Source organism: Garra rufa, unplaced genomic scaffold (genome assembly GCF_049309525.1).
Source record: "Garra rufa unplaced genomic scaffold, GarRuf1.0 hap1_unplaced_040, whole genome shotgun sequence".
In the NCBI taxonomy this organism is placed as follows: Eukaryota; Metazoa; Chordata; class Actinopteri; order Cypriniformes; family Cyprinidae; genus Garra; species Garra rufa.
This window is the reverse complement of record NW_027394315.1, coordinates 28,334-40,868: the sequence shown is the minus strand read 5'-3', so window position 1 is coordinate 40,868 and position 12,535 is coordinate 28,334. Positions and strand designations below refer to the sequence as shown.

Genomic DNA, 12,535 nt, shown 5'->3' with positions numbered 1-12,535 from the left:
CATTTTTGTTTCATTTTATGTTTATTTTATTTGTTGTTATGTTTCATTTTATGTTTATTTTATTTGTTGTTATTTTTAATTTTATTTTAGATTTTATTTAAAATATTTTTAATTGCATTTATAAAAAATATTTACATTAAATTTGTATTTAATTTTTTTATTGCGTTCTTTTTTTTAGATTTTATTGTTTTATATTGTACAATTTATTTTTCATTTTATTTTGTTTCATGTCATTTTACTTATTTTATCCTTTTTTAATTTCCTGTTTTAGATTTTCTTTTTGTATCGTAAATGTTATTTTAATTTATTATTTATTTTAGATGTTGTTGTTTTTTTTACTCTATTCTGTTTTTCATTTTTGTTTCATTTTATGTTTATTTTATTTGTTGTTATATTTAATTTTATTTTAGATTTTATTTAAAATATTTTTTATTGCATTTATAAAAATTATTTACATTAAATTTGTATTAATTTTTTTTTATTGTGTTCTTTTTTTAGATTTTATTGTTTTGTATTGTACAATTTATTTTTCATTTTATTTTGTTTCATGTAATTTTACTTATTTTATCCTTTTTTAATTTCCTGTTTTAGCTTTTCTTTTTGTATTGTAAGTGTTATTTTAATTTTTAATTTATTTTAGATGTGTTTTCTTTACTCTATTCTGTTTTTCATTTTTGTTTAATTTTATGTTTATTTTATTTGTTGTAATATTTAAATTTAAAATATTTTTATTGCATTTATAAAAAATATTTACATTAAATTTGTATTTAATTTTTTTATTGTGTTCTTTTTTTCGATTTTATTGTTTTGTATTGTAAAATTTTTTTCATTTTTTTTGTTTCATGTAATTTTACTTATTATCCTTTTTTAATTTCTTGTTTTAGATTTTCTTTTTGTATCGTAAATGTTATTTAAAATTTTTATTTATTTTAGATGTTTTTTTTTGTTTTTTATTACTCTCTTCTGTTTTTCATTTTTGTTTAATTTTATATTTAATTTATTTGTTGTTATATTTAATTTTATTTAAAATATTTTTATTGCATTTAAAAAAATTATTTACATTAAATTTGTATTTAATTTTTTATTGTGTTCTTTTTTTAGATTTTATTGTTTTGTATTGTACAATTTTTTTCATTTTTTTTGTTTCATGTAATTTTACTTATTTTATCCTTTTTAATTTCCTGTTTAAGATTTTCTTTTTGTATCGTAAATGTTATTTTAATTTTTTATTTATTTTAGATGTGTTTTTTTTTACTCTAATCTGTTTTTCATTTTTGTTTAATTTTATGTTTATTTTATTTGTTGTAATATTTAAATTTAAAATATTTTTATTGTATTTATAAAAAATATTTACATTAAATTTGTATTTAATTTTTTTATTGTGTTCTTTTTTTTTTAGATTTTATTGTTTTGTATTGTACAATTTATTTTTCATTTTATTTTGTTTCATGTAATTTTACTTATTTTATCCTTTTTTAATTTCCTGTTTTAGATTTTCTTTTTGTATCGTAAATGTTATTTCAATTTTTTATTTATTTTAGATGTTTTTTTTTTTTGTTTGTTTTACTCTATTCTGTTTTTCATTTTTGTTTCATCTTATGTTTATTTTATTTGTTGTTATATTAAATTTTATTTTAGATTTTAAGATATTTTTATTGCATTTATAAAAATTATGAACATAATTTTTTATTGTGTTCTATTTTATTTTATTGTATTTTACATTTTATATCTATATATCCAGCTATAGCTTTTATTTTATGTTACATTTCATGCTTTTATTTTGAAAATGTCGGACCGGACATCCTCTACGGGCTTGACTTTCGACACCGGAAAAGCGATTCGCATCAACATGAACAAACACCTCCGCAGCTGTCAACGGAGCTCGACACTGACTCATACATCGCAATGAACTTTAATTATATGCTTTCATTAATTTAATGGCGTGTATTACTCCGGTGTCTGTCCATAATCAGCAGGGTGTGATGCAGCGCGGGTTTCCTGTCAGTCTTTGAGTGAGTGAGTGTTTATGAGGGCAGGGAGAGAGAGAGAGAAATAACGGCTCACGGATGATGATCTGCACCGGAGACAGAGATGCGGTGATGCTTTCAGCGCTCTTCCAGGCCTCAAGCAGGAATCGTTCGTGTCTGGATAATGTTTTATAGTCAGTCAAAGAGTTACAAACACTGAGTTTATAAGGACAGAGAGAAACATGGACACTTTACTGGACTTTGAGGAGTGCATCAGAGACTCACCTGCGTTCAGGTATCAATATCTTATTCATGATGTGCATATAACAGCACTTAATGCCAATAAAGTGAGTTTATGAAATGTATAGTTGACATATAATGTGCTATTCTTCATCTAAAACTATCTATGCAACATTTTAAATACAATTACTACAGAATATATGTGTAATTAATAATTAATTTGTCACGCTGCAAGTCTTGTACTGCAGAAAAAATAAAATAAAAGAAAACACAAAAAGGAGAAAGACTTGAAATGCTGTTATTTTATGCATTTTATTATATTTTAGTTTGTTTAGTTTTATTTTTTCTTGTTTTTTTTACTCTGTTTTTCATTTTGTTTCATTTGATTTGTTGTTATTTAATTTAATTTTAGATTTTATTAAGATGTTGTTTTTGTTTTATTTCATTTATTTAAAAAATTCACATTTTTATTTATTTAATTTTTTCTTGTTTTATTTTTTACATTTTATTTTAAAATTTATTTAATTTGTTTTAATGTCATTTTACTTATTTTATTTTACCCTTTTTTTATCTTGTTTTAGATTTTTTATTAATTTTAATTTAGATGTTATTTTATTTTTGTTTTATTTCAGTTTAGTTTTTTTATTTTATTCTATTTGAATAACGCAAAAAGGAGTAAGTTTTCATGTCATTTTATGTTTTTTATTTTATTATATTTTAGTTTTTAAGTTTTTCTTGTTTTATTTTATTTACTTGATTCTGTTTTTCATTTTTGTTTCATTTTATTTAATTTTATTTTAGAATTTTTTAAGATGTATTTTTGTTTTATTTAATTTATTAAAAAACATTCACTTTATTTTTCTTGTGTTCTATTTTATTTTATTTAACATTTTATTTTAAATTTTATTTATTTTGTTTAATGTAATTTTACCTATTTTATTTTATCCTATTATATTTTAGTTTTCATTTTATCTTGTTTTCGATTTTTTATAAATTTTAGATTTTGTTACTGTATTGTAAATGTTATTGTAGTTTAGATTTTAGTTAAAATTGTAAATTTAGATGTTTTTTTATTTTATTCTCTTTTAATAACGCAAAAGGGAGTAAGATTTTATGTCATTTTATGTTTTTTATTTTATTATAATTTATTTATTTATTTTTTATTGTTTTATTTTATTTACTTGATTCTGTTTTTCATTTTTGTTTCATTTTGTTCGTTGTTATTTAATTTTTTTTATTTTATTAAGATGTTAAAAAATATTCACATTTTTATTTATTTTAAATCTTTTCTTGTGTTCTAGTTTATTTTAAATTTTATTTTATTGTATTTTACATTTTATTTTAAATTTCATTTATTTTGTTTCATGTCATTTAAATTTTTTTTTATCCCATTATATTTTAGTTTTTATTTGATCGTTTTAGATTTTTCTTTATTGTACTGTAAATGATGAATAACGCAAAAAGGAGAAAGACTTGATGTCATTTGTCATTTTATGTATTTTATTTTATTATTTTATTTTTTATTTTTTCATGTTTTATTATATTTTTTTTTACTCTATTCTGTTTTTCATTTTTGTTTAATTTAATTTTATTTATTTATTTATTTATTATTTTATTAATGTTATTTTTGTTTTATTTCATTTATTAAAAAATATTCACATATTTATTAAAAAAATTCTTGTGTTCTAGTTTATTTTAGATTTTATTTTATTATATTTTACATTTTATTTTAAGTTTTATTTATTTTGTTTTACGTCATTTTACTTATTTTATTTAATCCTATTATACTAATCAAAAAGTAAGTTTTGATATATTTATGGTAAGAGATTTAAAAATATCTTCATGAAACATGATCTTTACTTAATGTCTTAGTTTTTTATTGTTTTGTAAATTATGAATAACACAAAAGGAGAAAGACTTGAAATGCTGTTATTTTATGTCATTTTATGTATTTTATTTTATTTTTTTATTTTTTCATGTTTTTTTACTCTACTCTGTTTTTTATTTTTGTTTAATTTTAATTTTATTTTATTAATGTTATTTTTGTTTTATTTCATTTATTAAAAAATATTCACATATTTATTAAAAAAAATTCTTGTGTTCTATTTTATTTTAGATTTTATTTTATGATATTTTACATTTTATTTTAAGTTTTATTTACTTTGTTTTATGTCATTTTACTTATTTTATTTTATCCTATTATACCAATCAAAAAGTAAGTTTTGATATATTTATGGTAGGAGATTTACAAAATATCTTCATGAAACATGATCTTTACTTAATATCCAAATTTTTATTGTTTTGCAAATTATGAATAACACAAAAGGAGAAAGACTTGAAATGCTGAGCAGTTACTTTATTAATTTGAACCTAAAATGTTGATATGTAAATAAAAAAAGCTTATAAAGATGAGTCATAATGATCCGTTTTTAAAATAAATAAGCTTTTCATTGTTGTATGGTTTGTTAGGACAGGACAATATTTGGCTCAGATACAACTATTTGAAAATCTGGAAACTAAGGTTGCAAAAAAATCAGAATATTGAGAAAATGACCTTTAAAGTTGTCCAAATGAACTTTGAATTGAAATGAAATCTGTGGCTGAAAAGTGGGCCGATGCAGATAAATGTGTGTGTGTTTGCAGGCAGTCTCTGGATAAATGCGAGAGTGATGTTGCAGAACTGGAGAGTCGTGTGGAGAAAGTAAGATGTACCAGCGTTTAAACTTTAAAGGAATAGTGATATTTTTTTTTTAAGGTTTTTGTTTCATATGTTAGTTTTTATATTATATATGTGACCCTGGATCACAAAACCAGTCATAAGGGTCGAATAAACAAGCTTCCATTGATGTACTGTTTGTTAGGAAAGGACTATTTGGCCGAGATACAACTATTTAAAAAAATCTGGAATCTGAGGGTGCAAAAAAATCTAAATATTGAGAAAATGGCCTTTTAAGTTATCAGTGCATATCACTAATCACATATTACGTTTTGATATATTTACGGTAGGTCATTTACAAAATATATTCATGGAACATGATCTTTACTATATCATAATGATTTTTGGCATAAAAGAAAAATCGATAATTTTGATCCATACAATGTATTTTTGGCTATTGCTACAAATATAACTGTGCTACTTGTGGTTTTGTGGTCCAGGGTCACTTATTTATTATAGTCATGTTTTTTTTTATTTTTTTTTATTATAGTTGTGTTTTATAGTATTTTATATTTTATTATGTTTTATATTACATGTCTGTCTTTGTTTTATATTTTTCGCTTATATTTTATTATTCTATTTAAACTTATTCTATTTAAATTATATTCTTTATTAGTTTATATTTTTATATTATTCTTTTTATCTTTAATAGAGTTTTATGTGATATTTTAGTCTATATATTTCACTTTATATTTTATTATTGTTTTGTTGTATAGTGTACTTTACTATGTATTTTTATATTTTATTAGTCATATTTTGTATTATATAATAGTTTAATTTGTATATTATATTTTATTATACTCATATGTCTAAATATTAATTTATTCTATATATATATATATATATTAGATTAGATTTTATATTGTACTTTAATTATAGTCATGTTTTATCTGATGTATTTATTTTAGTTTAGATATTTTTTTCATGATCATTTCCACACACAAATGCCTCATTCTTCATGTAAAATTAGCTGCATTTCTTATATCTATGGTACTTCCTCCCTATTATCTCAATATGACTGGACCTCCAAATTTTTGGTCACCAAACATTGATATGTACATGTGTTCATTTCATCTATTTGAGTTCTGTTTCTCATGATCTATGCACTAAACACATTTCATCTGTGCAGGTGATGAAACTGTGCAGTCAGATGGTGGAGGCAGGCCAGAACTACACCTCCTGCAATCAGCTTTTCCTGTCCGGCTTGGCCGAGTTTACGGCGTATCATAAGAGCGACAGCGTTATTCTGGTGAGCACTGATGTCTGATGGGTCGAGCTCTTTGACCAGACCTCTCATATTGACCTCTCATTGTTTGTGTTTCTGTAGAATTGCCTGCGTCAGTTCAACCAGGGCCTGCAGGAAATGATCCAGTTTCAGACGGTGAGTGTGTGCTAAAATGCATTTGTTCCTGTGCAGTGTCAGAAAATGTATTTGTGCATTAAAAATGATGTTTTCTTTTCAGATGCTGTTTGATCAGACTCAGAGAGCCATTACCCAGCAGCTCACAAACCTGCTTTCACAGTACGTCACATCACATGCACACACACTTTTACTGCATTGACCCTCAAAGACCGAGACAGCTACCCCTCGGCTAAAAATAACTATTGTTCTTAAATGTTTAATAACTTTTGAACCGCTAATCCAATTTGAATGCCGTCTCGTAATGCAGACATTCTTCTCTTTTCAGTAATATTGAGTGAATTTGAAACCAATGCATTTCGTTCCTCTGGTTTGTTTAAACTGTCATCTATTCAACCAATAAACACAGGTTTTGGTCTTTTGAACCACCAATTATCATGTTTCTTTGGAAATTTTAACAAACGCAAAGTGAAAGTAAAGCGCCCTAAACACAAAAAAACACATTTGCATGACAGCACTCTTTGAAAAAGCGCAGAAATAGACGCGACAGAGCCCTTAGACATAACACAAACCAAAAACAAGGGTGAAACAGCTCGGATAAAGCACTGAAATTTAGGTTTTCGCATGGCAACCGGCCTTCAAATCGATCTATTTGGTTGTTATAGCATGTAATTAATTCTTATATATTTTGTAAAGATTATTTGCACTAATTTTTCTTTTGCACTCTGTATATTTCTATAGTTTGTGAATAATTTGGACTATATTTTTGTTGCACAAGACCATTTTCACTACTTCCTACACTGTTGGTGTTCATTGTTCATACTCAGATTAAGACTATATGTGACCCTGGACCACAAAACCAGTCATAAGGTAAAATTTGACAAAACTGAGATTTATACATCATATGAAAGCTCAATAAATAAGCTTTCTATTGATGTATGGTTTGTTAGGATAGGACAATATTTGGCTGAGATACATCTATTTGAAATCAGAAATCTGAGGATGCAAAAAAATCGAAAAGACTGAGAAAATCACCTTTAAAGTTGTCCAAATTAGGTTCTTAACAATGCATATTACTAATCAAAAATTACATTTTGATATGTTTACAGTAGGAATTTTACAAAAAATCTTCATGGAACATGAACTTTACTTAATTTCTTAATTATTTTTGGCATAAAAGAAAAATCAAAAATTTTGACCCATGCCATGTATTTTTGGCTATTGCTACAAATATACCCCAGCGACTTAAGACTGGTTTTGTGGTCCAGGGTCACATATTTATCTGAAAAAGTAACTTTTTTTTTTTTTTTAAACTGTGTTTTGCTGTTATATAACACTGTTTCTGCTATGACTTTATGACTCCTGAAATGTTTTTGGACAAGTCTATATTGTCGATAAACTAAATAGGCCTGTTTTTCACTGAACAGCGCCTATAATAATATTGTAATATATGGCTATTACTATGTTTGGGAAATGTTATATGTAGACAATTTTATTTGGAAGTGTAAAACACCTAAATACAAATTTCTAAAGAAAAAAATCTAAACTTAAGGAGTTTTTGTTTAAGTACACAGTAAAAAACACCAAATTGTTGCTTGTGTTTTTCCTAAAATTCTAGGAAAGGAAAGGAAGGAAAGGGGGTGAGTGAGGCCAAGTATGGTGACCCATACAAGGAATTTGTGCTCTGCATTTAACCCATCCAAGTGCACACACACAGTAGTGAACACACACAAACCGTGAACACACACCCGGAGCAGTGGGCAGCCATTGCTGCGGCGCCCGGATTCTAGGAAACAATTGTGCAGGAAATTGTTTCTAGGAAACAATTGTGCAATTGTGACTTTAAATTAGCTAGATATAAACTTTAAAGTTCTCCTGTTTATAATGATAGGTGGCACCTGATGCTGACTGCTAGAATAGGCCTGAAAAGTACAGGTGCATCAGGTGCCCCAAAAATGTTGCAGGTCTTTAAGGGTTAAAGCATAATGGTTTGTTCTGTGACAGGTTTCTGCCGCAGATTCGCGACACTCGTCGTGAGTTTGTCCGGATCGGAGACGATCTTGATGCCACCGTTATGAAAAACGCTCAGGTCAGCCGACATAAACCCGCTGACGCTGAACGAGCCACTCACTTGCTGCTCGCCACACGCAAATGCTACCAACACTTCGCCCTAGACTACTGTCTGCAGGTACTTCAAACTTTCCCTAAAATCCAAATTTTTTATTATGTTATCTTATCACTAAGGGACTATTATAGTCTTTTTTTCTTTCTTTTTTTCTTTTAGTTTTTATTGTAATTTTAGTTAACGTTTTAGTTATTTAGCTGTCTTTTGCCTTTTTTATTAGTTTTTTTAATACATTTTTATCTAATACATAATTTAAAAAATACATAATTTTTTATTGTTATATTTTGCATTTTTATTGTAATTTTAGTTAACGTTTTAGTAATTTAACTCTGTTTTTTTGCCTTTTTTATTTTATTTTTTTGTTTTATTCATATTTATTTCAGTGTTATTGTTTTAGTCAATCCTGGCTTCTATATGAAAAAATAAAATAAATACTACAGAATTTTTTATTTTATTTATTTTTTTTATTAAATTTTTGTTAACATTTTAGTAATTTATTGTTTTTGCCTTTTTTATTCGTTTTTTTGTTGTTGTTGTTTGTTTTTATTAATTTTTTATTTCAGTTTTAGTTATTTTAGTTAGATCAAATTAAAATGAGAAATGTTATCTTGGCCACTAGATGAAAAAAATAAGTTTGAGGTTTTTATAATAATTAAATAAATAATAAATTATTTTTTATTGTTATATTTTGCATTTTTATTGTAATTTTAGTTCATGTTTTAGTAATTTAACTCTGTGTTTTTGCCTTTTTTATTTTATTATTATTTTTTTTATTCATTTTTATTTCAGTTTTATTGTTGTAGTCAATCCTGGCTACTAGATGAAAAAATAAAAATAAATACTACAGAATTTTTATTTTTTATTTTTATTTTTTAATTAAAATTTTTGTTAACGTTTTAGTAATTTAGTGTTTTTGCCTTTTTTATTCGTTTTTTTTGTTGTTGTTGTTGTTTGTTTTTATTAATTTTTATTTCAGTTTTAGTTATTTTAGTTAGATAAAATTAAAATGAGAAATGTTATCTTGGCCACTAGATGAAAAATATAAGTTTAAGGTTTTTATAATAATTATATAAATAATTTTTTTTTTGTATTTTCCATTTTTATTGTAATTTTATTTCATGTTTTAGTAATTTAGCTGTACATCATCTTAAACTAAATGTAAATAAAATAAATATGTTTAAAAAACATTTTTGCATTTCAATTTCCATTTTATTTTTAATGTTTTACTAATTTAGCTTAGCAGGTTGATAATATATATATTTTATTCCCAGTGACAAAAATGTTTTTATGGTTTTAGTTTTAGTTAGCTATAATAACCCTGGCGCACATATAATCGTAGTCAAGCAAAACATTTATTTTTGTAGTTTTTCATGATAATTTTCTGACCTGTAGAACTAAGCAGACTGTTGTTAATACTACTGTACCTTTAAGACTAAGAAAATTCAGGGTATATATATATATATATATATATATATATATATATATATATATATATATATATATATATATATATATATATATATAATGGATAATGAATGGCTAAATGAATGAATATGTAAATGTGGGCGGTCTTATGATAATGAGCTCATGATTGCTCATGATCTGTTTTTTGCATAAAAATGTTCTGGGTGACTGGAGGAAGTTTTGAGTTCAGCAGGTTCAGTAGTAATGTCAGCTGCAGGAATGAAGCTGATTGGCTGCTTCATATTGTTTGGTTTGACTCAGATCCTGTTTACTCTGGACTGACATACTGAACTCTGGCACATGTTAAACATCACTCAAACTCCACCTGATACCATCAGCTCTAATTTTTGCTAAAAATCTTGATGTTACCTGAACATATTGTGTTATATTTTTAGAATTTTAGAATTTAAAAAAATATTATATTTAATTTATTTTACTTGGGTGAATTTTTCCAGAACAAAGTAAAAAGAAAAAAATTGTTTATTTAGTTATTATTAATGATAAATAAAATATTAAGTGTTTATTTATTTGTTTATTTAATGAATTAAAAAAATGTCTAATTTTGTAGTTTTTCATCGTAATTTGACCTCTAGGTTAAAGAAAGCAGGCTGTTGTAGTGTTTAAGACTAAGAAAATTCAGGGCAGGTCACTAAATACTGAATGATATATAAATTTGGGTGGTTGTATGATAATGATGATTTAATACATTTATATTATGTTTTTATAATTTTATAATAAAAATATATATTTATTTTATTTTATTTTACTGGGAAGAAATTTGCATACAATATTTAGTATTTGTTTATTTTATTTTTTTAGATGTATTTTTTTTTTTGTTTATTTAATGCATTTTTAAAATTTGTATTAGTGAGATATTCATGCAGAGCAAAATAAAAAGTAAATAACTTTAAATTAGCCATTTATTATTTTATTTATTTATTTATGTATTTAATTGTTGTATTTATTTATTTATTTAATTAATTATTTTCTAAGGAAGAATTTTTCTCCAGAACACGAGTGAAATGTTTTATTTTACTGGGGAGAAATTTACTCAGATCATTTTTGTTTGGTTTTTGAGAAATAATTTTTTTAGTATTTATGTTTAGATTTTTTAAATGAATTTTTAAAATTAGTATTAGCGAGATATTAATGCAGAACAAAATAAAAAATAAGAAATTTGTTTTGTTTTTTTAAATTAGGCATTTTTTATTTTTTTTATTTTTGTATTTTATTTATTTCATTATTTTATAAGTAAGAATATTTCCCCAGAACATGAGGAAAATGTTTTATTTTACTGGAGAGAGATTTTCCCTGAGAATTTTTTCAGAACAAAGTAAAAAGATTTTTTTTTTTGAGAAATGAAATATTTAGTATTTATTTATACATTTTTAATATGTATTTATTAGTTTATTTAATGAATTTTAAAAAGAGCTATCCATGCAGAGCAAAATAACAAGTAAATAATTTGTTTTCATTTATTTATTTATTTTTAATTAGCCATTTATTATTTTATTTATGCATTTCATTCTTTAATCAGGAAGAAAATTCTCCCAGAACATGAGTGAAATGTCTTGTTTAATTTTTTTCTTGCAGTTAAATAATTTCAAGGTCCAACAGAAGCTGGATATTCTGAATTCGGTGAGCTGTTAATCAGAAAACTTGGTTTGTAAATACAATAACGCGTTGTAAACTATCTTAAAAGCATCTTTTTGTCCTTTTTCCCCTCAGGTCTTCTCGTATTTTCACGCTCAGTACACGTTTTTCCACCAGGGATTTGATTTGCTGAGAGACCTAGAACCGACCATGAAGACAATGGCCTCACAGGTTACATATAAACATAACAGACACTATTTATACTCCACACACACAAAATCAACCCTTTACATGCCCACACAGTGTTTGATTACTCATGTTTTATGTATATTGGAGTTAACTATGAGTAATATCTGTGTGCAGCTCTCTCAGCTGTCGTCTGACTGCTCTGCCAAGAGAAAAGACCTGGAGAACACACACCTGCTTGTTCAGCAGAGGGTAAGAGAATAACTTAGCTATAAAATACTGATTAACACATTAAAAACTCGTTTTGAGCAATGTTGGGGGAAAATGCATTACAAGTAATGCAAGTTGCATAATAAAATTTATTTTTACCAAGTAACTAGTAAAGTAGCGCATTACTTTTTAATTGACAAGAAAATATCTGAGTTACTTTTTCAAATAAATAACGCCATTTACTTTCCCCCTCCATTTATTGATTAAAAGCTCTCCTGTCCTCATGTTGAGAGAAATTGTGAGCAAGATGTTCAAGATGAGCTTTAGTTCTAGAATAAATGTGAACATGCAAAAAAAATCATCGCACTCACTAAAAAACAGATGCAGTATTCTTCAGTGAAATTCAACGCAAACCTGCAATAATTAAATATATTAAATAATACAAACATCCTTTATGTATTTAATCCCATTTTATTAACCGATATCTTTGCTGCCAACTTTCGATGATCCAATTCATCCGTACTAATAAGCAAAAATTACTCAAGATAATCCTTTTTTATTGCTAAAGAGTTGACATTTTTTCTTCTGCGGTCTACTGTACAGACGTCAATTTACTTTTCTCTAAGCCTGAGGCTTTTGGTGTTAAAAGGCTTTTACATTTGACAAAAATAGAA

The 12,535-nt window shown here is 25.0% G+C and overlaps 1 protein-coding gene across 1 annotated transcript in view; it reads left to right on the top strand.

Annotated features, from left to right (window-relative positions):
• Positions 1-1,860: 1,860 nt before the first annotated feature.
• Positions 1,861-12,535, top strand: part of LOC141315877 (protein IWS1 homolog) — a 27,963-nt gene continuing 17,288 nt past the window's right edge. The window contains exons 1-9 of the mRNA XM_073832718.1: positions 1,861-2,262; positions 4,851-4,908; positions 6,053-6,172; positions 6,251-6,304; positions 6,387-6,445; positions 8,288-8,471; positions 11,466-11,510; positions 11,601-11,696; positions 11,829-11,903. Coding sequence (XP_073688819.1) covers positions 2,210-2,262; positions 4,851-4,908; positions 6,053-6,172; positions 6,251-6,304; positions 6,387-6,445; positions 8,288-8,471; positions 11,466-11,510; positions 11,601-11,696; positions 11,829-11,903 — 744 coding nt within the window. The 5' untranslated portion in view covers positions 1,861-2,209. The remainder of the gene's footprint in view (positions 2,263-4,850; positions 4,909-6,052; positions 6,173-6,250; positions 6,305-6,386; positions 6,446-8,287; positions 8,472-11,465; positions 11,511-11,600; positions 11,697-11,828; positions 11,904-12,535) is intronic.